Source organism: Ixodes scapularis, unplaced genomic scaffold (genome assembly GCF_016920785.2).
Source record: "Ixodes scapularis isolate PalLabHiFi unplaced genomic scaffold, ASM1692078v2 PGA_scaffold9__187_contigs__length_104089568, whole genome shotgun sequence".
In the NCBI taxonomy this organism is placed as follows: Eukaryota; Metazoa; Arthropoda; class Arachnida; order Ixodida; family Ixodidae; genus Ixodes; species Ixodes scapularis.
This window is the reverse complement of record NW_024609884.1, coordinates 82,515,847-82,542,431: the sequence shown is the minus strand read 5'-3', so window position 1 is coordinate 82,542,431 and position 26,585 is coordinate 82,515,847. Positions and strand designations below refer to the sequence as shown.

The 26,585-nt window shown below is 45.6% G+C and overlaps 1 protein-coding gene across 1 annotated transcript in view; it reads right to left on the bottom strand.

Moving 5' to 3' along the window:
* The window catches only part of LOC8039899, a 35,096-nt gene extending 8,830 nt beyond the window's left edge, over positions 1-26,266 (bottom strand). Inside the window, exons 1-2 of the mRNA XM_029974496.4 lie at positions 26,074-26,266; positions 24,219-24,421 (exon numbers count right to left, since the gene is read on the bottom strand). Coding sequence (XP_029830356.4) covers positions 24,219-24,421; positions 26,074-26,266 — 396 coding nt within the window. The remainder of the gene's footprint in view (positions 1-24,218; positions 24,422-26,073) is intronic.
* Positions 26,267-26,585: the final 319 nt, after the last annotated feature.

Below are 26,585 nucleotides of genomic sequence, written 5' to 3'. Positions count from 1 at the left end.
TGAACTTCTCGCTCTCGAAAGCCTGTAGGATATCGGCCACAATTTTTACGTATGTAGCCAAAGTGCTTCTCTTGACGTCGCAACCTTCTATCACTTGTCGAGAGACGCCGCCCTCCAAGGCCCTCAGTATTTCCACTTTCGTCGCTAAATTCTTAGCCTAGTACAGCTGCAACGGAAAACGAGTAGCAAAACTGACCAGTAATCGGAGCGGCGAAATCGCGACAGCCGGCGCTATTTTCCCCGAGCGCCGATAGCGAGAGTGCCAGTCACGTTGCATTTTTCAATGCAGGGGTGGCCGGCGAAAAATTGAGGGATAGGATAGTTGTTAAAATGGCGGGCTTTAGGATCCCCGCGTTGAGGCATAAAACGTGACTGTCACTCTTGCTATTGGCACGCTCGGGAACAATAGCCCCGCGTGTCGCGATTTTGCCGTTCCGGTCGTCGGTCACTTGTGCTACCCTTTTTCCGTTGCAGCAATGCTTCTGCTGCTTCCATGCCAGGAGAGTAACGAGCTGAAGCACGGCGATCCAGAGCAAAACTGGTGCGAAACACGGAGAACCGAAAGAGCGAAGAACCATTGGAAAACCGGAAAAACCACGTGCGCACTTCGGATGGATAGCGGTCATACCTTTGGAACAGACGGTAGCTAGCACCACCTGCCGAATTTGTCCGAATAAACCATAGTGCGCCGCGTTCCCTCCGAATTAATGAGCGTTTGCTGCCATTGACTAATACATATGTTTGACGGGACCGGATCGACAGTTCAAATTATCCGAATTAGCGGGGGTTGAATTAACGAGGTTTTACTGTACAACAGAAACGACTCTACTGTGATCTCGTGGATATCAGAGTTCGGAACAGGCATGAAGGATTTGGCACGAGAAATATGCCAATGTCATTATTCATTTTTGCAACATTAAAATTACTCTGAAAGTGCGACCAGCTGCAGGGTGTATTCACGCAAATCTTGCGAGTGCTGAATTGTAGGCACAGTGCCCTAGTTGTGTTCATGTGCGATATATGACCAAATACCATAGAGACCAATACTGCAAACCTCTCCGAAAACCAATGGGTGCGGTGGCGAACGGCGTGAGTGGCGCTGTTCACCTCTCTTGCTGTCCATTTGTGTTTGCGTGTTGCCACTTCCAATGGGAAGGCTGCAGCCATTATTGGGAATATTAAACAAACAAATAAAAATACAAACACAACACACACAGCAATACTGGCAGCAAGTTGAGACGCACTTCTGTTGTAAACTCAGCATTCCGCTTACGAATGGGATGCGCAATTCCCCTAGAGTGTTTCATTCCACGTGAGTGGCATCGGAATTGCTAAAGGCCAGTCCATAAACACAGTCTGCGTTAAAAACAATCCTATCAGCAATAAGTTGCTATTATATTGCTCAATATATAGAGCACCTTACCATGAACAGCCTTGGCAGTCTTCCATCAAGCCTGGCCTTCAGCAGAGGAAGCTGTCATTCTGTGTCGCCTCAGGACACTCACATCAGGATGGTGAAAGTGAATGCCAACTTCTACTTGGTAAGGACTGCAGCAAGTATAAAGATCAAAACACAGATTAGAATATACGATAAAAAATACCATGGACCAACTTGAAAAAAGTGCACAAAAAGACAAGGACAAAAGGATAGGAACACAGAGGACGCAGACTGGTGCACACTCACAACTTGATCTATTGAGCATAAAAGAAAAAAGAAAAAGAATCAGAGAAATCAGAAAGGCTGTGTTTGGAGAACGTGAGCTTCAGAAACCGGGGCGTGAGCAAAAGATGTCAGGTAGATTGTTTTACAGACACTTTGGAATTAACAACAGCCTTTCCATGTAATAAGGTGGTGAGTTCATTCTGATTGAACATCCTGAAAAATAACAGACAAAAAACAAGGAATAAAGGAGAGGAATACATACACTACATACGAGTGTAGACTCCCAACTCACAAATTGGAGAAGAAAAAAAATAAAGAATGCGGAAGGAGCTTTAGCAAAAGTTCGAACAGGTCCAAGTGGAACGTGCTGACTCCCACCCATATGCATAAGACTGTAAACACGATTTTCTTGGCAGCTCAGGTAACAGACGGATGTGCGAACACATTGGTGGCCCATACTATGAATAACAAAGGCCTAAAATAATTCCCTTGTATGTTTTTCACAGTATCTGCTAATTATTCAAGTTTTCTCTAAAAGCCTCGTCCCACTAGAGTGACAAACACCGATTTTTGTCCGACGACACCACAAAGTTCCGTGTCGCTGATGCTGTCCCACTGCAACGGCCAACACCCGCGACAATCGCCGACAAACCATCGACGACGGACGAGTTCTTGTCTGTTGTTAGACTTGACGCGCAGCAAGCAGTCCCACCGAGGAACATCTGTCGGATACAAACTTATCCTCCTCGCCCGCTTGTGCCCTCTGTTGCCTCTCTTTCCACCGTTCCTCCCGTGGCTTGCTCCACCGCTCGACCTTCAGAGAAGCCCTTGGCGGCCTCTCCCCGTTCCCGCAGTTCCAGTCCCTCGATTGCTCATAGTGGTTGCGGGCGCGGCTTGCTTCCTGGCGCTGGGCAGTCATGTTGCAAAAGGCTTGTCTGTGGCTGGTTTTGCTCGCAAAAACTTGGTGCGCGATTTGGTGCTTCAAGACGCCGAGGTCTACGCCCCTAAATCAGTATGGATATACCCATGTTCGAGGACTGACCAAAGACCGCTCACCACGAAGTAGGACACGACGTTCCGCGGCAAGCCATTCCGGCAGACGAGACTTGTCATCACGTTCTGTGATGATCGGGATGCCGTATTGTCCCCCATAAAACGCCTGCCCTCGATCATTCGGATATGAAGTTTTAAACATCCTCAAAATCAGGGTGAAATTCCTTGGTGCTAACTTAGAATTCCTCGAACGACCCCCCCCCAAAAAAAGGAACGATTCGGGTATTCTAGTTCAGAAAAAGTTTGGTGTCAATTGTCCCGACTGTTTGTGGAAAGTCGCCAACGGCAAATGAAGAGAAGCGGAAGCTTTAATCAAGAAACAAAGTAATTGTCTCCACTTTCACCGTGTTTGTCGGCGCATTTAATGCCCAAAGAGCAAAATATGAAAACCGCATCGCCAGACTGTTTATCTGTGTATTTTGAAGTGTTTTGTTGACAACTCCAATCCCACTAGGAAAGAAGTTTCCTCGTCCCCGTGTCCTGCGTCGTGTCCGCCAGGTGGGACAGCGTGCGTCGTGTGTCGCTCGTCGTTTGTTGCTGTCTGTCGCTCTAGTGGGACGAGGCTATAAGGATGACACACGAGCAGTGTAAATAGTGCATAAGTAGGTGACAATTCATCGTAGACTTTAGAGAGAGATTAAGCTGTCTTTATGTATTGGCCATCAATCTGTTGCCTTAACAGACAAGGAAATTATGGTTTTAAAATCTGCTCTTGCTAATGGGTGAATCGGCGCATTCCACTTGGGCCTGTGCTTGAGCTCCTTCCGCATTCTTTATTTTTTCCTTCTCTGTTCATGCGAGTCGAGAGTCTGCGCTTGCGTATGGTTTACACGTAACTCTGCTTGTCTCCTTGCCTTTTGTGGTGAACTGTTTTTCAAGGTGTTCAATTAGTAAAGCTCACCACCTTACTACAATCATGCAACAACTAAAAACAATTACAACCTACACCATTCGCTCAAGGCAGTACCAAACGAAAAAATACAGGGATTGGGTGAGGCATGTCTAACACTATATACTTACACTGAACTAAATATACCTCTCATAAACTGGCGAGACACTACCTTAATCCAGGACATGCTTGTAAATTTCCCCAGAAGCGGCATCAAAAAATTATTTCGTGGGCACAAAGTTTTGCGATCAGGAGCGGTATGCTATGCAAATCACCATGGGATGAATTATCGCGGCACCAATTTTTGACAATTCTTTTCTGATAACGAGTCACGAAAATAAAGCCGTTTGCAGACGACTGCGCGGCGGAAGCTACGGACTTGCTCAATCCTCCTCTGCCTTTTGCCTGGCTCAGCTCTCCGGTCGCAAATACGCACACGAAATCCACCCGTAGTGTCTAACCTAGAGCTTAGACGATGGAGGGGCACCGCGCTGAGTTAAGTGCTTTATTTTTTTTATTCTTTTTTTGGGGGGGGGGGGGGGGGGGGGGGGGGGCACCGCGCTCTTCCAGACATCCTAGTTTACCAGTGAACAATACGGTGGAGGGAGGCAATCAAACTTCCCCCCCTCCCCCTCCCCTTTCCGCCTCCACCCGCCGGCTGGCCGGCTGGCCGGCCGGCCGCCCGCACGCCCGCCGCCGCCGCCGGCGCCGCCGTCCCCCCCCCCCCCCATCTCCCAAAAAGTTCCGCCGCTATTGATGGACCTGGACCGAGTACACAGCCTATTTGTGAACGAAGCAAAACAGCCTCGCATAGCACCATTCGCGCACAATTAGTAATACTGGTAAAAGCAAGCGATCTAGACAATAACAAGCATTTTGAACGGAAAAAAGAATAATCTAGCCCTAACGGGCAAAGAAAGGAACTTACTTTGAAACGACCGTGCCATGATCTTGGCTGTTGAGCAGATTCGACGTAGTTCCACGGCTCACAGTCGCTTCCTTCTTTTTCGGACACATTTGAAACTAAGTTAAACTCCACGCATCACGACTAATCGGTAAATTGACCTCAAGACAGAGACGTGAAACTCATACGGCCATCACGTCCAGCAAAACAAGGCTGCGGATTGGATTGGATCGCGTTCGTTGGCTATTATGTTTGTCTAACGACTTTACGGAATCTATGTGCGCGTATCTTCAACACGCTTGCAATAAAACGATCAGCAAAGCGCATTAAAAAACTATTAAAAGACACAGTAATAATAAATCATTGAGTATGCAAAAATTGCCACAATATTAGAAATACGTCCTGAACACGTAACAAAAAATTACATACGAAACTAACCGTACAATGTATTCAAACGAACTCAGCAGACATATAAACTACTAAAAAGAACGCGTTTTCGATTTGGCGATTTGGTCTTGGTGGTTAACGCGCGATGCGGGTGATCGTATAGTCGGTGGTTCGAATCCCGGAAGCGCGAAGTTTTTTATTGTTTTTTTTACTACGTTTTTTATTTCTTTTTAATATTTTTTTTTAATGTTTTTTGCAGTTGCCGGCCCCTTACTTTAGGGTAAAAATCACGCAAAATGTGGAAATAAGAAGTGCGAGCCCAAATTTAAATTGATGCAATGCACAAGCCGTGGTCCTCTTGTTTTGCCGGGATAATTCGCTCCCTCCGTGCTAATTTCTGGGTCAGTGTAGTAGGCAAACAGCGCAAGTCCTTTCAACGAAGTAAAGAAGGTAATAATAATGGGAATATGAGAGCAAAATGAGAAAATGAGTAAGTGGTCAAACTGCCACAGTGATGCAGCCGAAGTTTGTCTGAAGGTGGTCAACTTTACCCACTGTTAAAACAGAAATACCGCTATTTTAAGACAGTTATTTAGCTGAGCTCACAGCGCGGTACGTATTAAGCACATCTCTTATTTTTCTGACTTACGGAAAGTAGTACTTAATTTTCTTCTGGTACATCAGTGATATTTCCCTCGCCTGCCGCCTGATTGTACTTATCGAGGTTGCGCTCCGCAGTTTTACTTTTTTATTAGGCCTAGACATGTTTTTATTCCTGAGATCCAAGAACAGTGCGGATAATTAAACTAGCTTTCAGAGACGGCATCGTTCGGTATTAGAACATCTATGTTTCGCAGCGTCAAGGGGTCACATTCACGACCCGGCAGTGTAAACATCCACAACGCCTTTATCGTGTTAAAAAAAAAAAAAAATGTTTTTATATTTGTTTTTTTTTTGTTTTTGGTGCGGTATGTCGTATATAACATAAGCTACCGGGGGACAGATCGTCTGGCTATGTCAAAATTTGAAATATTTCTGTTAGATGATCGTAACTACCACAGAAAACAGCCGATTCTTGACTGAAATAGCATATTTTCACACTCAATTAAAATCACCAATAACACGATCTCAGGAGAGTTGTGTACCTCTCGTAGCGTCATAAGCAATACACACATCTCTTTCTTGTCCAGATTCTGCAATGCAATGCAAATTATAGTTTTTGTAACTCAAAGCGCGTGCTCAATCATGCCACGTGTTTGTTAATTGTGGTTGTTGCTCTTCATTCGGATTCTCCGCCATACCGTTTTTATTTTAATTTTCTTATCAGAGCCAAATACGTGCGTATACCACCGACCTTAAGTATAGTGCATCAAATTAAACTAGCTTCCTGAAAAGGTATCGTTCGGCGTTGTGTAATTTATTCTTCATGGCGTCGGTGGTCAGATTCTCGAATCCTGAACTGCAAATGTTCCTCGCCGCATTGTTTTTTTCTCGCGTTTTCGCAATAAAACACGTCAGCCTTGCCATGCTGGGATCAAATACACCAGCGTCGGCAGTTATTTGCGAAGGATTGATCTATGCGAATATTTCCACTCGCTATTCATGAATTGCCACAGTTCGTCAGAATCTGAATGACTTGACTGCATAGTAAAAACGGCAAAAAAAAAAAAAAAAAGATAAAACGATGTCGGTTAGTAAACGGAACTTCCATGGCGGGGCTCGCCAGCCTAAACAGCAAAGCGCCGATGCCGGCCAGTCGCTGAACTTCCGTGTAAATACTGGCCATCAGAGACAGCAAAGTGCCGATGCCGGCCAGTTACTGAACTTCCATGTAAATACTGGCCATCAAAGACAGCAAAATACCAATGCCGGCCAGTTACTGGAACCTCCATGGAAAGACTGGCCAGCAAAGACAGCAAAAACCCGATGCCGGCCAGTCACTGTAACTTCTTCGGCTGAACTGGCCAGTGAGCAAGACGAAACCCCGACGCCGGCCGGGGCCGGTAGCTCACCGGCGCCAATGGCCGGGCGCCGCCATCCTGTTACCAGGACCGGCCGGCGTAGTCCCGATACCGGCCGACGCGGTGTGCTACCTGGGCAGCAACGGCTATGATTGGTTCTGGCCTCAATGTCATCTTCACCGGTCGCACTATTTGCAGCAAAATATTTAGGATTGAATATATTTCTTGCTCATTGCTTGGGGTACTGAAAGGGGAATTCACGACTGAAGAAGGAATATACTAGTATAAGTCTTCCTTCGGACCATACTGTTGGATCATGACACTCCAGATTTTTCTTGGTTTATTAGATATTGCTACAAATTTGTTCTTGTGATATTCTACACGTCCGTTCTTAAGATCAACATTTACTTTATTTATTTTTTGTTTGTATTCAATTAATACAGTTTGGTCTCTAACTAGGATGAATTTATCATATAGTTTGTTACATTCCGTAATTCTTTAATACAGCTCACGAGTGACCCATGGTATTTCGACTTTCTGTGCAGTGCAGAGAGAAAATGCATTATCATAGCTATGCTTTATTTTACGCAGAAATATGTCATAGCACAAATTTCGATCGTCTTCATCATAAACTTCATCCCAGCTTGTACCTTCTACCATGCCACGAAAATTAGCGAGGGCATCTATTCCAAAATTACGACGTAATACAGGAGAACCACGGCTACGATCGTTTCTAATCTTTACTCGTGGTACAGAACAGTATGTTGACAAGTGATCACTTATATCAAATAAAAAATACCTGAAAGATTTGCATCATAGCTAGTGACGAAAAAATCAATTAGAGTTTCATTCTGTGAAGTGATTCTTGTTAGCAAACGAATAACGCCTTAGCAGCCAAAAGATTCAGTGACGTCTTGGAAACATCGACAGAAATGACTTGATGACAACAAATCAATATTAAAATCCCCAATTAATACAAATGAATAGTTTAAGGAGGACACGTAGTCAAGGACTTCATTTACGTACTAATATCCCCCCCCCCCAAAAAAAAATAAACAAAGGGGGGGGGGTCGATAAATTGACGCAATATGTGACCAAGACGCATTACAGCAATCGAATCAAATGGTCACTAACTTGCGAGAATTTGGATAGGAATTCGCACTAAAGATTACCTTCGAAATGAAGTGAAGTTCCTCCATCTTCCGCCATGTTTCCTCTGTAAACTCCTTCAGATTTATATCCTGGAAAATTTACTACGTCATCTTCGCTTAAAAATCAAGTTTCCGTGAAAGCCAACACATCAAATCTGTGGTTCAACGACACCCCAAAGCAGTTTCTGTTTCTCTAAATTTATTATCACACTTCTTATTTTTACATGAAAGATCGAAATTCTGTCAGTTTCACACAGCAAAAGGCTGCGTACAACATAGTTAAAAGGTAGAGACTCGTGGTAAACAGTGTCATGTGGTACTGCCATCTCAAAGAAAACGAATAATCAAAGTAGTTTTTTACTGACTCAGCATATCCCTGTCTAGGTCAGCTTCACACACGATGCCGATTGCTTGCTCGCCATGTGCCTTTCGCACAAACAACCTGCTGTTCTGTTGTTAATTTGCCAAGCGAACTGATTTGTTCGTATCATATCCAAAGTAACTTCTTGGTTTGCGGTGTCAGGCGGTCGAGCACGTACGCACTAGGCTCGGCATCCCTTTGGGACTCCCTTTCTCCATCCACTGGTCACGTGTAATGCGTGAAACAAAGCAAACGAGCACGGCTGGAGTTTTGGCAGGCTCTGGAAAAAGCCTGTGAAGGCATTTTACTTCGTTTTCAGACAGTTCATCAAGCGGTAGTTTCTCTGGGAGAATATTTATTTTGCTGGGTAGGTTTTCGTTTTGACTTTGTGCCAGTCCATGAATTTCTAGGTTTTGTCGCCTAGTGTATTGCTCCATAGTGTTGACTTGTCTCAGATTTTTTTTTTTTTTAATTTTCAGTTTTGATTTTTTTTTGTGTGTGTGTGTGTGTTTTTTTTTTTTTTTTTTTTAGAATGGCAATTTCAGAAGATTGTAGTTTCATTTTTTTTTAGTAAGTACCTTGATGATAGCACTGTGACATATGCTGAACAGATTTTTCCATCTTGTGCATCGTTTCCCTTACCAACAGCTTTGCTCTTAATTGCAGGTATTTATCCAAGTTTTTTCAGTTGATTTTCGTGAATATAGCGTCAAAGACAGCCTTTTGGTCGGGCTTTTGCTTTCCGGCATCCACGGCTTCGCGAGCGCTCGAGGTCTTGCATCTTTGACATGTCCAATATTTAGAAACGTCAACCGCGGTATTGCTTGGGCCCCCGCGGGGCCTGCCAGTATTGTTAAAGAAATAAATAAACACGTAAATCAACAAATATATTTACCTTACCTACTCCATTTAACGGAGAAATTGATGTACGCAACCTTAGATCACATGACGTGGTCACGTGACCTCACGTCACATGACGCCAGGTCACTCGATATCAATTTCCTCGCTAAATTTAGCGTGGAAATTGACGTCACAGTTTCAAGCCGTGGTATCATGTGACACCTCAAGTCATGCCGCGTGATCACGTGATATGACATCACGGTGTCATGTCATGTGCTGCCATGGAGGTAGGAATAGGGGGGGGGGGGGGGGGGGAGGGGCGACATAACGGGTCAAGCCAGTCAAACAAAATTATTCCAAGCGAATCCGGACGTAGAGTTCGCGATCGGTGAGAACAGCCCTAACCGCTCATTCACACTGGAAGCGGATCCGCGTTCGCAAAGCGGTTGAGAACGCGGTTGTATATAGATTCAGTGTAATTGCACGCGCACCTGATGTCATCGAGTGCGCGTGCAAATGCACTGGATCTTTATAGACCGACACGCGGAGCGGCTCTGTTTACCAACACGGCCGGAAGGCCGCGCATGCGCGGTAGCTATGTGGGCAAGAGCAGCCCGGCTCTCCGTGTTTTCGCCATTGCGTTCTATGGCGTGCGCTCGTTGTTTACGTTGTAGAGACATTTTTATCTTTATTTGTGCGTCGTATTCTCTCACAACGTATGTCATATGCCATGCCCGACTATTTGAGCTCGTTGCCCGAGCCTGAACGGCAGCGGTATCAAAACAAACTGCGCGTGGACGGCGTTGCCTATGAGGATCCGTACACCGTAAACAAGGCCTGCTGGACTTTCGACGTAAAGTTGCTGCCACGGAAGTCGACGGCTCACGTCGTCGTTTATTTAGTTTTTTTCGCCAAGCCAGTTCACGGCCGACACGGTGCAGGCGTACAAGTCTCCCGAGGTCTACGATTACTTCGAGTGGGTTTTCGCACTGCCGGCTGGATCAGCAGACTGTGGGTCTGCGGAAGTGTGTGTATTCATTATTTGATTAAATACACACAGCGTCTTCAAGTCAAGGTATGATATTTTTCCTGCCCTCATGACTACAAGGCATGACAAACAGTAACGCTTTGTTCGTTCTGCAGTCTTGGCGGCAACAGGTTACAAGTAACGGCGTTGTTGGTAACGCGTTACTTTTTTCAGTAACGTAGTAACCCACCCGTTACGTTTTCGACACAGTGACGGGTAACGTACTTACGTTACTATTTCAAGTAACGTAGTTACGTTACTCGTTACTACTTCCCAAGTCTTAAAGAAATTACACTTAAATTTTTTGCGTGTTTTAGGCGTCAAGCCATGTTTTACTTTGCGTTTTTTCTCGTAAGTATTTAGGAGAAACCGTAAAAAGAAATAAAGTAATTATGTTCAGTTTCTGTATGAACATAATGTTCCTTGATATATGACCTGTATCGTCAAAACCGTAAAATGTGTTAAATCATAATTTAAAAAAGTAACGCAGGAGCAACGTGCGTTACTTTTTTATCGGTAGCGGTAACGCGTTCCTTTTATTTTGAGGTAACGTAGCTCAGTAACGCGTACCTTTGATTTGCAAGTAACGAGTAACGTATTTCGTTATATTTTTTTTTTTTGGTAACGCCTACAACACTGCCGTTCTGTCGTCGATCCCCTTCTGCTGGGTAGCACGTGCGTAGCGAGCCTCCGACGAGCGTTTGGCGGTGCTTTGTGCGCGAACTCCATGGGAACAAAATTTGTGTGGTCTCGATCAGGCAACGGTGTCCCTGCACATAAGCAAGCCTCGGGACGGAGATTGAAATGGAAGCCGCACTTGCCTTCAAGAAAGTGTTTGCCGCACAAACGGTCGTTCGCGCGAGGCGACCATTGTTTTGGATCCACGGATATTATCCGCCTTCTATGCCTTCCAGAGTCTGCCGGGAACTTGTGGAAACTCACTCCGCTGCTTTGCTTGTACATTTCGGTGCAATTAACGGCAACACAGCTTCGCGGCATGCAGAAATGCTATGACGCCCATGCGAAACGTGCGCGCTTTTGCCCACACCCCCCGGCTCCGGCGCGATCGCAGCGCCGCCGCAGCTCCGTGACGTCAAGCCCGCGTGTCGGTGTATACAACCGCGTTCTCAACCGCTTTGCGAACGCGGATCCGCTTCCAGTGTGAATGAGCGGTAAGGGTGCCCAAGAGTGTCCTTTCCGTCCAATAGCGCCTTCTGGTTTCGTTCGTTCTTGGTCATCGCTAGGGGCGTGTCCCTCCAAACCGGAAGTGTCCCCCGATTTCACCTCTGGTGGCGTCATGTCGCCTCCAGAATTCTTCCTACCTCCTTCAGATGTGTTACTATGGCGTCACGTGACATCAATTTCCCCGCCAGATTTATTGGGGAAATCCACGTACGAACGGACGGACGGACGGACGGATGGAAAAAGAATTTTGCGATTAGGGGTTTGCGTGTTAAATGCTTTCAAATACTCGAAAGAGAGGACATGGGCAAATTGCTAAACGCAGGGAGCAGAGCTGGACGTTCTAAGTGCAATCTTGCGTGGTTTGCACTGAAGTCCAGAGCTGTAAAGTCACAGATTACAAGTTAGTAAGTTCTAATGCTGTATTTAGCTACACTTCCTCTAACGATACTTTTTTCAGGTCAGAATAAAACGCTAGTAACTGTAATTGACTTACTGACAGTTACATCCGAGAAAAATATTGTTGAAGATGTTATCAGGTAAAAAGAAGCAACGGAAACGAGGCATGGAAGCACGCTCTACGAAATCTGGAAAATCTGCTTTCCCGCAAAGCCCGTGGGAGAGTAAATCGCTGCAATCTAGGGAGGGGAGCTCGGCGAAGGACGAAGTTAAAAATATCTGTAAAATTTAGAAGAACAAAAAACTGTCTGCCCTGCGGCCATGTGCATTGCCAATCCCGGTAAAACCAAAGCGCTATCAATGTGTAGCAGACTGGAGGCGTTTTTCAATGACTATACGGTCTTGGTGGTACTCGTATTGTACGCGTGTCTGTAGTTCGTGACCTTAGTATTTATTTCAATAGTGATCTTTTTTTTTTTTTTTTTTCTTGTTATGCCTCTCAAATTGTTGGTTGAACTGCAGGATTGCTGGCCTTGGATTTGCCGTTCGACCCAATGATTTTCGAATCCATTGATCATTATTCGCTTATTTTGCAGTCCGATTCGTTCCCGCCTTGAGTTTGCGAGCGTTGTGTCGAATTCCTTGACAGCAACTGAGGCATTGCAAGGTGAAAAAGTACAAAATAGATTTATTACAATTGTCCACGATTGATATTTCGGGCGAAGGTGTTTTTATGACTATAACTACATATTAAAATCATCAGGTGGGCTAGTTGGCTATACATCTTGGTAAAATTAGCGTAAAGACAAGGGAGGAAGATGTATAGCTGGCTATACATCTTTACCAAGATGTATAGCCTGTCATGCAAACTGTCATTCAGCATTAATTTTAAAACAGGGACTTTATCATTCAAAGAGTTTCACCACGTATAACAAGGTGTAATACTCGCTTTGAAGTCCCACGTACATAGTCGCGATGGGGAAAGCCTTAGGGCTTTATGTTTCGAAAATATTTAACGCGTTACCTGACTCTATATTCCTTTCAAAATCAAATTATCACCTTAAAAAGGATGTCAAGAGACGGTTTAATGATAGAAATAAGCATTCTAAATGTTGAGTACCAGTCGCTAACTTGTGTTGTATTTTTGTTGTGAAGAATGTGCTTCCACTGCCAGGTCGCGCCACACAAGACCTAACCGGCTTCGGCAGACCTAACGTTTTGTACTGTTGATTTTGATCAATAAAGACTATTATTATTATTATTATTATTATTATTATTATTATTATTATTATTATTATAGTTGGCTATACATATTGGTAAAATTAGAGGTCTATCCTGTCTCTATAGGTTCTTCCTCCTTTGTCTTTGCGCTAATCTTACCAAGATATACTTACTTGATACTCTCAGCTTTCATGCGTTACAAGTCACAGAGTTGCGTGGATATTTTAAAGGGGTACGGAAAGAAAAATTGAAATATTCAAATTTCGTTCGGAAATGAGTCAAGCATGACGGATAATAACCATAAATGATAATCGCACGTTTGTGTCTCGAGCAAGCGCTCGAAGAGAAGCGAACGGAGAGCGCGATGCGTCATGGGATATCCGGCGCAAACAAAAACAGAAAGAAAAGGTTCCCCGCATTCGTGATGTAGCAACAAAGCTCGCGTGGTTATGAGCTTTGCCGTTAGTAGCGTTGTCAGCGTTGCAGTGGTGTCAATAGCGTCAACGTGTTACAATCGAGCCGTTCGAAGTACCCGTGGGGTGACGAGCGTGTGGCTGGCCCAAGGAGCACGTAGCTTTCACAACACTGTCAGCTTAGGGCTGAACGGGGTGGGAAAAGCAACTTTTGCCCGAGTTTTCAGCGACGGGCTAATCTTCTAGGGGAAGAATGGCTGTGTCCGAGTGCACAAGCGAGGGTCCAAGAAAGAGAGGAGTCCCTCCTTTCCGTCGTTTTGGACTGTTTGGTGCAATGCGCGATTTGTGAGTTGAAAAGGAAAGCTAAGAAGGAAAATGTTGAAATTCCAAAGGGCGGCGCTGCTCCGATGGAACTTGCTACGTCATGACTACGTAGCAAGTTCCCCAATGTTGCTAGATTACCTCCCAAATAGCCTCCACATGCATCCACCAGGTGCACATTGAAGGATTGTTTCATTAGCTTTAAAATTAGCTTTTTTGTGCCTTTCAACGAAAGACTGGTATTTTTGAGGTTATGCTGCAACATGCAACACATTAAAGCTAAAAAATGAGCGCTGGAATTTCGTTTCCGTACCCTTTTAATGTTGCATAGAATAATTCATGGCCAAATAGATAACAGCTCACTGGCTTAGAATATTACCCCTGTCACGTATTTTTAACTTTCAGCACTCACGCCTGTTTGTTTGATCCTGGTTTTCAGGAGAAAGTGTCCGATCACCTGCATGCAAGTGGTTATTTCTTTAAATACGTCTTTAGATGCTTTTACGAACTATGTGTATTTTAAAGGGGCAATGCAAAAATTTTTGTACATTGCCCAAATACCGCTTAGAACGGATCCCTGACGCTAATGACCAATGAAACACGCGTTCGTTTTTCACCCCACGCAATAGAAGTCGCGGAAAAAAATTATAGAAAAACGAGCAGCGTTCACCCCCTCAACTCGCAGCCAGAACAAGCGGCCACGTGATCTGGAGACGATTATATGCTGCCAGTGTTGATCATAGCCACGCGCTGGGGTTGGCAAAGCACAGGACACCCGCTGAGTTCAAGACATCGTTATGGCTCGGGTATTGTCGTCGTTGCAGCGATTGGACACGGGCGACTACCCGAATGCTTCTCAAGCTAGTAATTATCACGAGCCCAAATCGAGTGTCCACGCAATGCTCGGGTCCAGTCTATGAACCGCATACAAATATCGTCACTTGGGTCTACTGCGATCCCCACGTTACGTCATCAAATTTTGCCAAGGAGAGATTGAATGAAAATTATTACTTTTGTCCTTGAAATTACACCGCAACCAAGGCGTTTCTTGGGCAGTGGCGTTGCATGCGAGTATCCTTGAGTCACACTAGTGCCAGTAAGCTCGTGTAAAGTGAAAAACATTCCAATTGAATATCGTTGCACAGCTCCTTTAAACGGGAGCTTGAAACTGTGGTGTACTCATCATAACATTATCGTTTTCCTAAGTGTCTGTTTTGCAAGTTGTATCATGACGAACGCGCTTCATATCAAGATTTCGGTAGTTTTGAAGCAGGAAATAATAAATAATAATTATTTTACGATTATATAATGCAACGTCGTGCTCAATGTCGCAGCGCACTGTTTCTTTTTTCTCAATTTTTGGTAGGTTTAAACATATTTGTAGTTTTGCTATTTCAATGTCAAACCAATGAGAGTTTTGTGATGTCTTACAGAGAATCTGTATATAACTCGTAAATCGGGTTTTTTCGTGTCCGGCGACAGGAAAACCCACGCGCGCGTCTTATCACCGTTCGCGAACGCCTTATAATTTATCATGTGGTTTTGACCGCATGATAATCAATCGGCAATGCCTGCAACCTCAGGACCCTAATTGACCGAGGGCACTGCCGATATGTGGTGTTTTTACAGAAACTCATACAAGGTCGTTTCGACGTACCTGATCTTTTGAGCCGTACAAGCTTACGTGTGCCAGCTAAACACACGCGACTCGGCGATATGTTTTATCCTGACAAGCAGATTGAAGGGTCACCAATGCAGAGAATTCAACTTTTTTGTAATAGCCTTGTGCAGCACGATTTCTTTTCCATGCCTTATTTTACTTTGATTACCGAGTTGTGTCTGTAATTTGTCTTATTATGACTGATGTTTCACTCCTGTATTTCACGTCTTTGCATGTTGAACTCATTTGTGACTTTTATGTAGACCAATATCAAAGCCTTCATGGTGTTTTGGGCACGCAATAAATACCAACACCAAAGTTGGTTTACAAGAATACTCGGAAAAGTTTAACAGATCTCGCACTCCTTCGTTCTTTTGGCGTTCACCTGGAGAATTGGTGGTTAAAGGTTTCATCTACCTTTCGAGCAGCGGTGTTAACGTGGCCTTTGTTCATTCTTTTTATAAACCGGAAGTTCTCTTTCACGTCAAAGACTAAGCACAATCGTTGCAGGTGATACCACAGCTTCGATGTCCAACCACCTTCAAAGAGTTGGATTGGAGCCTTACATTTTTTTATTACATGTGTTTATTAGTTTAATAATTTACGTTCAGAAATAAATACATTCCAAATTGCTGTATTATAACTTGTGGCCTATGCCACTGCCTTGAAACCTGTTGCGAGTAGGGAGTCAAATAGCATTATGGGTCTGAAGAGATACATTTTTGGGAACCGAACGGCGTGTCGGTAATCACAGTACCTACAGCCATTTTTCATGTGATATATATAACAAGGAAACTGCAATGTAACTGTAGGAGGGATCGGTGGCCGAGTGGGCTAGCGCACACCAGCTCAGAGCACGTGCAGTGAAAGCTCGCGCGGCAGAACCCAGGGATCCTGGGTTCAATCTCTACCCCTGCCCGTTTCGATCTGGATGAGCATCGCACCGTTGTGCGGCCGTGTGTCACTACTGCGTGGTGCAAGACCCCAGGCTAGCGGCTGTACCGCGCTGGTTAAATTTCTCATCTACAGCTGGGAGACAAGTCGCCCGTTCAGGCACACCAAGTTCTAGGCTGTATAAACATACACAGCACAATTGATGTAACTGAGGAATCGAGCAAATCGAGCTCAATAAGGCTTAACGAGGACGCTGTGTCTATTGTACTGTACGGGGTGAGAGGAGCAGCAAATAAGAGCGTAACACGAGCTTTCCGCGAACTGTGTTTATTTCCGAAGCCAGCTTCCCCCCGCAGGCAAAGGGACTTCCGTTTCAAAAGCAGTTACTCAGTCGTCTCGTCGTCAGCACTGCGATGTTAAACGGAGACAACCGATACCCAGTTACTTCGCGCACTTTACGTCTTACCTTTGCTATAGACCCTTTCCGGAATTCAGTCTTGCAACTTTGATCCCTATCATCATCTGAAAAATGGCAAATGTGCTATAAATGGTAAAAAAAGAGTGAGTGCGCAGGCGAGCTGGTGGATATTGATCATGATGTAAAAAACCCGAGACTGTGGTAAAAGCAGAGAAACTTGGTCGAAGAACTGAGCTGAGTTTGAGACGTTCTTTTCCCCTGTCTTTCTTCTTCAACAAAGCTTCTCTGTTTTTACCACAGTCTCGTGTTTTCTACATCATGATACTAATGGTGGCCTTCTGTTTAGTGGTGAAGGAAGAAGTTGAAGATGATTCGATGCCTATAAATTTTAGACGTTAGCGCGGCGTGGAGCAGGAATTGGATGCAATAGCTGCGTAAACGTTCATTTCTAACTCGGGCCCAGTCCATCTGTTAGTAGCACACACTCGGCTTCAAGCCCCCTTGATGTATAGAATTTTATCGAGGCGTCTATGTGGGCTGGCGCTTCGTTCTGACTGGTTACATATTTTTCGCCATCGACACTGAAAGAGATTAAAAAAGAACTGTACAATGAAGCGCGTTCTCGTTTACCGTTGACTTGCGAAAGTGACGGTGCCCCATAAAATACTGCAGACCACAGGTTCATTGCCGCCATTAGAACGGTAAAAGTTAAACTGCCATGTGAGTCACCAGATGGCACTGAATTCCGGAAAGGGTTAGGGTGCCTACATGTCTGTCTGTCTGAGGGTGAAGACATCCATTGTTGCCCTGAATGTGGCAGCGCGTGACTCTCTCGCGCACTCGGTGCGTGACTTGGGTGGTAAAATGGCGTCTATGCATTAGCCAAAGCTACGCGCTCGAGTTGAGTGTCACCAGATTGCGCGCGCTTTAAAATGCATAAAAAAAATGACTGAGCGGAAAAATGGCTGAGATGTCACCACTCAAGCAAAAGCGCGCGTGTGTCTTTTGCCGTCTTGAATTAATCTCTGCAGAGCGGATATTCACTCAGCTGGAAGTGATGCTTCAAGGGCAGAGAAATCGCTTTTCGATCAACTTGAACGGAGTTAAAGCCGCGACTTGCGGCAGGTGTTAAAGGGATGCTGAACCGAAATTCGGATTTCACAAAATAAGCTTGCAAAACTGTTCAACAGGGTTTTTTTTTTTTTTTTCCCCGGGTGTATATAAATATATTAATTTCCGCATCTTCCTCTTTAGTCTCAAACGTTAGGAAGGAGATAGCACTATTGAAGGAGACACCAGTAAATGTGTGTTGCTATAGTCGGTTGCAAGCTAAGAAAAAACCGGAAATACCTCTCAGAGGAAAATGTAATCCTACGCCGAGAAACGTCAGCCAATCGTTTTCATGACGTCACGATTCCGTGGACCAATCGCGATCCTTTTGAAAAAAAAGAAAAAAGAAAAGCCCAACATGGCTGCTGGCCTTAGCAACGCTACGCTAGTTTCTCGTGACAATTATTCTGCCTTTTTGCACCGTGTTTTACGTGCCCGAGGTTACGCCACGAAATCTTAATGGTATCGGCTTGCGTTTGCAGCAGTTTCTGCGCGACAACGTGAGAATCCAGCGACGCTATCGCCAAGAAAATTTCGAAGCGGGCGCGAGGCTTAGCACTGCTGAGAGGTATGTTAGACGGTATGTTAGACAGTATCTTGGACAGAAAATGAATTGGGGAGACGGTACATTGGACATGACTTTTTTTCTTTACTAAACAGCTATTTCGTTGACAAAAACGTATTCTAACTTATTTAAATGTCCTGAATGATTTAAATAATTATTGTAGTAGTTTAAGACACGTTTCCTGGAGGAAGAAAAAGCAACGTTGCTAGCGAACTACTTTCTCGACGGCGGAGGCACTTCAGATGGGCGCAATGCGCTTGTGGGTGGAGCTAAAAGATTGTTCTTAGGTTGCATCCGACTATAGACGCTTTGCAGCAGCTGTGCATGGGCGCTGCCATAACTGACCTTCAGTTTTTGTTCCCCCTTGTTACGCTTACTTCACTTCATTATTACCATAGCAGGCCAGGTTATTGACATCTTAATTTTTATTCTGTCTTGCTCCCCAGCATTGGCTTTTGTGGAGGCTCGTCCACACCAATTTCAGTGGCTCGGTATCTCGGTAAAACAAGGGAAGGTCACCAATGGCGGCTGTATTCTGGCGCGTGTGTAAAGCGTCTATAGTTAAAAGAACTGTGCTGTCTGTCCTTGTCCCTAAGTGTTTTTATTCTTTCTTTGACTCCTGTTTTTTCACCAACACGCTCTTTCATCTTTGTCTTTGTAGGGTGCCATAAACCACGAAACATCACTCATATAGCATTATCTCAAGCGAATGGCCGTATTTTTGGAAAATAAAAGAGCGAATGAGGGGAAAACGTTGACGTCATCTTGCCGCAGAAGAGTTGAGAATGAGGAGAAATGGCCTCGCTTCCTTTCCTCTCCGCGCCCTCGCGGAGTCAAAGCGAAAAGAGGAGGAAATGAGAATCGCGAGGTCACGCGTCTTTTCGGCCTTGTGCGAGCGCGCTCTTCTTTTACAAAAATATGACGATTCGCTGGAGATACCGCTTTAGGAGCGACGTTTTGGGACTTGCAGCGTCCCGCCCATCGAGTCTTCGTCGTTTTCTGAGATTCGATTTTCGGTACTGCAAGTGTACGCCGTGGCGAACTCGAAAACTTCTCGCGCTCATCCCAGCGCGCCACTTGGAGGGCAGTTACTCCAGGAACCGTAATATATCTAAACAGCCAAAAAAAAAAAATGTATTATTTACAATCATTTTTTTTTTTATGCTGAAATTCTAAACTGTAAATATACGTACTTTCCGTCATATTTTTGTACTGTTCAGTCCTTTTCCCAGAGCGTAATCGCTCTCGGGGAGGAGACAACCGACAGTCACATTGGCCACTGTACGATATGAGCTACGGTTCAGACCAGCCTTCCAACATGACTAGCCGCACGTCGATCGATTGCACCTAATCTCTCAAATGGTCTTAAACACTTTAATGTAAAGCGGAATGTCAACCTACGACACCCCGCTCCCTCCGATAACGGCACGACCAGCGGCATCAATGCCCGACAGCTCATCTTGTTGTTACACCACTGATGTATACGCGAGCACGCGGTCACATCGGCGATAATTCCAGTATTCTGTTCACAACGCAAAACACTGCCATCGCTATGTTGCTGACACGCAGAAATACAGAAACATGTTGACTGCCGGTTGGCACTCGGAATCGGCAAACAGAACCGAACTGAGCAGAGAAGGCACCTAGGCATTCTGCAGCAAAACCTGCCTGTCTTGGACGCAGTTTCCGCAATTTCCATGACGTCGTCAACGTCGACACATCCACTGTGGACAAACCGTTCCGCGTGGTCCGCAGAGTTCCGCGTAGGTTCTGCAATCCGGAGATGGACTTCATAGTTCAGTGTGCGTAGCGCTGCTGGCACTGCTCCGGAACTTCGCTGTTTCAAGCGGCTTCGTTTGCTCGTTTGACAAAGTTAGTGGTAAAAACGTCAATGCAACCGAGATGTTCTGTACGTTTGGACTGGGAGACGGAATTACAGGCGGCCTTCGCTGCCGCTGAAGCTCAATCAACTCAACAACTTTTATTAAGCAACGTGTGCGACGTGCTCGAAAAACGAAGCCGAAAGATGAGTCGGGAGGGCGGAAACTTTCTCCCGTTTGTCTGGAGAAGGAGAAAAACGCCTCGTTCCTCTCTTCTTCTCCTGTCCGCTTGGGGGTGCGTCAGCAGAAGGGAGGAAGATGCACCGTTGCTACCTTTTTCCTCCATTTTTACAGCGGAGCTGTTAAAGGCTAGTTTCCAGTGGCGTACCAACTCGTTTTTTTTTAGGAGGGGGGGGAAGGGGGGGGGGGGGGGGGGGGGCAAACCAGACCTCCCCCCAGGAAAGGGGACGATGCCCTTGGTATCCTTTGGGCGCCGCCGGCCAGTGTTTGTCCTGCCCAGTGGCGGCTGTTTCAGGAAGGGGGGGGGGGGGGGGGGACAAGACACATGCCTCGCCCCCCCCCCCCACTCTGAGAACTGGGGGGGGGGGGGGGGGGCAAGCGCCCCCATTGCCCCCCCCCCCAACCCCCGTTTGGTACGCACATGCTAGTTTCCCCAGTTTCGTATCCGGTACCAAACAAATGTCGACACAAAACTACACAAAACTATTGACAGCTACCGCCATCTATGAGCAACGGCGGCAACCAGACAACCAGTCTGGTTGCCGCCGTCGCTCATAGATGTCGGTAACCTTTCCGGCTATCATATATAGAAGAATGGATAGTTGGACGAGTTGATGGAAATTCATCGTAGGAAACAGCGCGCAAAACAGACTGGACGAAGAAGAAACACACATGGGACGAGCATATAGCTTCGCTGGTCTTCCTTCTTCACCAGAGTGGGAAGGCTGAAAGTTTTTCTTAAAAGTGTGGGCGTACACGCTCGGCGGCCTGGCGATGTCAGGCGTTTTCAAACCCCCACAATTTAGCAGAAAGGCAATGAAGCAGAAGTACTATCTATTTTCGTCTCTTGGTGATTTAGTTACCTAATTTGCGAGGTGAGAAGAATTATGAAAAAAAAATGTTGGAATTGTAATTTAATTTTTGTGCATCATAAAAATGGAAAAGCGCAAAGGACAAGGACAAGACAGCACAAGCGCTTGCTTTCAACTGACGTTTTAATGGATTAGTAGTAAAAGACGAAGAGGAAGTGAGGTCTGTGTTAATTGAAAAAAAACATAAAGATGTAATAATCATTTAAAACATACATCCACGTAATATCTCACAACTAGAAAATGGTAGCAAACAAGTTTAACATCCAAGAAGTACTCTCTGTACCAGGCAATCTTAAAAGGCTTTGCCCTAAACTTTGCTCACAGAAGAAATCAACTGACCAATGCACAGTACAACATGCAAACAAATATGTCAATTGCAGCGTAGGTATCATATGAGATACCATTTACCTGTGGGAGAGTCTACATGTGCCAAACTAACAGGTGTGTTAACATCAGGTTAGTCGACACCGGCTGCACGCCTAGCTACACACGTGAGAGACTGCGAAAGCTCCTCAGTGTTTAGCCAAACTATAGTTCTCAAGTGATATTACAACCAGAACAGCAGAGAGATTTGTGAGGCCCACACCATCAAAGCTAAAAGGGATACGTGAATTATTGCATCGTCCATAGGGCTCTCTGACAAATAAATTAACTACCTCAACTTCTTTTCATGAAAAACGTTTCTTGAAGATATTTTAAGAGTGTCATGCAGCATTCATGCACTGTTTAATAAATGTGTTTAATAAATGTGATTTCCCAAAACTTCATCTTTCGCACTTTCTTTTAAATGATTATTACCAGTCTTTTAATTAGCGCAACCCTCACTCCCTCTTTGTCTCTCACTACTAATGCATGAAAATGTCAGTTGACAGCTACGTTTTTAGATTAAGGTCAGTTGCGAAAGAGCGCGGTCGCGCTATGGTACCGGAGCACGGCTTGCCGTAGCCGGCGAAGCGGTGGCGCTGCGGTTCCGATAGGATTAGAGTGCCTTCATACATACGCGCGCTTTTGCTTGAGTGGTGACAACTCAGCCATTTTTCCGCCCAATCGTTTTTTTTTTTTTTTTTTTTTTTTTTTTAATGCATTTTGAAGTGCGCGCACTCCGGTGTCACGCAGCTCGAGCGCGTAGCTTTGGCTAATACATAGACGCCATTTTACCGCCCAAGTCACACACCGAGTGCACGAGAGCGTCACGCGCTGGCACACTCAGGGCAACAATGGATGTCTTCACCCTGAGACAGACAGATATGTAATCACCCTAGATAGGATGGGTCCCTTGCGCGTCGTCTGCTAGCCTCCTGTCCTGAAAGGTGTTGGCACGCGGCCAACCAAGCCACCGCACTTGTAAACCAAATAATTACCGCTGAACAAGGTGTATTTAAAGAGAACATGCGCACCAAAGCAAAAAAGTAAAATGCTAAAATAAGGTGCAATGTTTTGTCGACACGAAGTGTTTTGGCTTTTTCTCTGGGGCACGCCTGGAAGCACCGGTCATGTAACGGAATTTTCTCCTCGCGCGTCCGGTTAGTAAACTAGGTCGCTGTTAAGGAACAATAGGGACTTTTAGCAAACCGTTACCGTGTTCCGCGTACCGGAATATCGGAGACTTCGAAGCATGCTTTTAAGCGCGCGCCCGGATGATACCGTGCCCGCGGGGCGCGTGCTTAAAACGCAACGGGACGCCAGCGCCGCCTCTTCGAAGCGCTACAAAATGGAGACGCCGCCTCCCAGACCTTTCCCACCTGACCCTAATCTATAAAATGTCTAAAAACGTGGGTTGATAGCATGCGCTTGTCCTGTCTTGCTCTACGTCTTGTCCTTGTCCTTTGCACTTTTCGATCTTTATGATGTCCAACTAGCCCAATGGTTAATTTTATTATAATTTTGGCAATTACTGAGGCTAGAAAGTAGTTAAATTAGAACTGCGATTCCTTTGAGTCTGAAGTAGTAAATTACAACACCAAATTACTCAAAAAAGTAATGAGATTGCTGCAATTGGGAATTACTACCGAAGTATGCAGTACGTTGTGACATGCATAGCCTGGACGCTCCGATTGGATCGTTGGGTGCATAGCTTTCACCGTTTGCCAAGTTTGGGTGAAACGGAGTATTTCTGTGGAGCATTCAGCGCACAACGCTGGTGCTGCTGAGACCTCTCGCGCTCATCGGCAGCAACTATCTATCCGTTCCACGGCGGCGAGAGTCAGCACATTTCGTTTCTGTTGGACATCATTGCGTTTCGATGATATCGAGTCACCGTTTTTGCCGATCACGGTCGCCTGACCCAAGTAGGCTTATTTTGAATTCTGGATCGCGTAGTCTGAAAAATATCGAGAAGGGCTCTCCAATTGAACTAAACCAATCAATACCAAGCAAAACTCTTAGCTGTTATCAGATGTGACTTGCTTTGTTACTCATAGAGGCAGTGTTGAGCACCGTGCGAGATGTTAAATTAGAGCGCGATATATCTGTTACGAGAGGAGAGAATGAAAAACAGAATTCAAAGATGGTGCATTATCGGCGGAATTCAAGATGTAGATATACGGAAGAAAAGGACACATATAAAAGAAAGAAGCCACGAAGAACGATGACAGTAACTTATTAAACTCAGCATCAACATACTTCGCACACGATTTATTAATTCACAATTGAAATCTGACCTGCCCCGTACCCTCGAAAGCCACAAACCACAAACTTCAACCTATTCATAAAAAAAAAAAATTAAAAAAAAACCTGTAATCGCGATTTAGTCGCGCACGCGCAAGTGGGGTGCTCACAAATCACAAATAGAAAAAATAAAAAAATAAAAACCTTAGTTTCCGGCCAAGCGTTTTACTTGGCGCACGCGATGTTAAAGCTGCACTCACCATCTGTTCCTCCTCGAAGTTCAGTGTTGGGGTGGGTATGGACTGACGGAACGACTCCGAATGAACCCGAAGGAAACCGAGGGCGTCAAAGAACTTCCAGCGGCCGGTGTACTCGAGCTCTCCGGACCTGCTTCGGACAGTCTTCTCCTTGAGCTCGTCATAGTACTGGCGCCTCTTGATACTGTACACATACTTGAGGTTATCTGCAAAGAACAGCCCGAATGGAGCGGTCCCTCTGAACGGCCCTCCGAGATTCCACGCTTTCAGCATACAATGGACGAGGATCTCTCGTCAATGTATCATGGTGAGAAAACCGGACACGCGTGATTCTTCACCGTGCGTTAAAGGGGCAATGCACAATTTTTGTACTTTCAGTAAATACCACTTAGATTTATTCCTTGACATTGCATAAAAAACACGCGTTAGTATTTTTTTTTTCTCCAAGCACTGGCAGTCGCAGAAGAAAAATATCGAGCAAGACAAGCAGCCTTCACGCCCTCAACTCGCAGCCAGAACAAGCGACCACGTGATCTGGAGCGATTATATGCCGCCAATGTTGATCATAGACATAAAGGTTGGCAAGGCACATGACACACGCTGAGATCCAGAGATTGTTAAAGTTCAGATATTTGCGCCATCGCAGAGATAGTGCACGAACCACTGACGCCCCAAAAGTCTTTTTTTTTTTTTTTTGTCTAAAACGACGCAAGCTGTAATCATAGACAAACAAAAAATATCACAACGCCAAAAAAAAAAAAAAAAAAATTCCCCACGCGCGCGCTTGCCTTTTCATTCTGGCGGTTTTCTCTCTCGCTTCTTGCCTCCTCGCTTCTTATTTGTGACGTCTGACATTATAAAATTTAGAAGCTTTGTAAGCGACATTTCTATAATATTTATTAACGGCATTCGTGAAACATGCTTTTTTAACGTAATTGCGAACGCACCACGGTCCCTCTTCTTGAGATACCGAAAATATGAGTCCGTATCGAGTCATGTCGCCTCCTGGCTTTTTATCCTCCCTCGGGAAACATGGCGGCGCTCGACACATGTAGCACTGAGGATGATCGGTGAGTCGGGGAGTCGGACGAAGTTGTTTTCTTTAGCTGCCCGACGACACCTCTCAGACTTCGAAAAGGAAATCGTCAAACGGTCAAAACAACTGGGTTTGGTGTCTGTGTACCGTAGTGTCGGTTGTGAGTCCGCCGGGGCAGCCTTTCACGCAGAACCGGCGCGACGTGGCCCCTCACATCGCTCACAAAAGTTCACTGCGCGTTCTTTTCCATCTCACAGCGTTTCAAAGAATTTGAGATCGCTGAAAGAGCCCTAAAATAACTTCAAATTCGAAAGTGAAGCGTCGTCTGGTCACAGCGATAGGCGGCACGCAAGCGATCGATCGCGGGACGTGGGCGAACACAACACTTCGGCTCGGTTCGGAGGCGTGAGAGAAACTCGAGTTGCACGACCAGTTGATATTTGACGTCGAACAATGCGATACCCAAAATTCGTCATCAAGTTTTGCGAAGGTAAGACTAAAAGAAAACGATCCTTTGAAATAATGCGGCTACAAAAAAGTTTCCTGGTCAGTGGCGTTACGTCAATTTGGTTACGTGCGAGAATACTTGGGTTCCACTAGTGCCAGTAAGCTTGTGTGATTTAGAAACCTTCCTGCTCAATATCGTTGCACGGCCACTTTAAAATTGCCACATTTGCGATGAGAAATAGAAAGAGTCCTGCCATTGTCCATGAGCTCAAATGGTCCCCTGGCTTTTGGACTTGGAGCGGTCGCTTTTGGTGACCACTGACAACTTCGACGCCCACTGCTGCAGTTCTGTTCTATTCCGAGGCAAGGACTCACCCGGTGTGAAAGGACCGAGCATCGGGAAGCGTTCCTGGAGGTAGGCGGCAAAGCGGGCCCAGAGACGACGCTTCAACAGCAGGTTCTTGAAGTGCTTGGAGTCGTTCTTCCAGAGACTCGGATTGCTCTCGATGAGGGCGAACAGCTCGGTCAGAGACTCGTCGCTGTGGACGGGCTTGGCCAAGACTCCCATAGCTTCGAGGGACCCCTCCACTTCGATTCCTGCATCGGTGGACTCCAGCGTGGGACACGGACGGCGTTTCTTGCGCATCGAAATGGGACCGACGGATCTCCGTGCCTTGGGCCTTTCGACGTGCGAATGAGGCCGCAGCTTGTCAGTTCGGACGGCCCGGTATTCACCCAGCGGGCTAATATCACGCTGCTTATCACCGCGGCCCGTCCGAATGACTTGGCGTTTTCTTCTCACTCATCCGGCTTCCCTCCTTTCTCGCCCGAACGTTTCGATTGTGGGTGACAAAGAATCTTACTTGTCGGGGAGGGGGTTCTGCTCG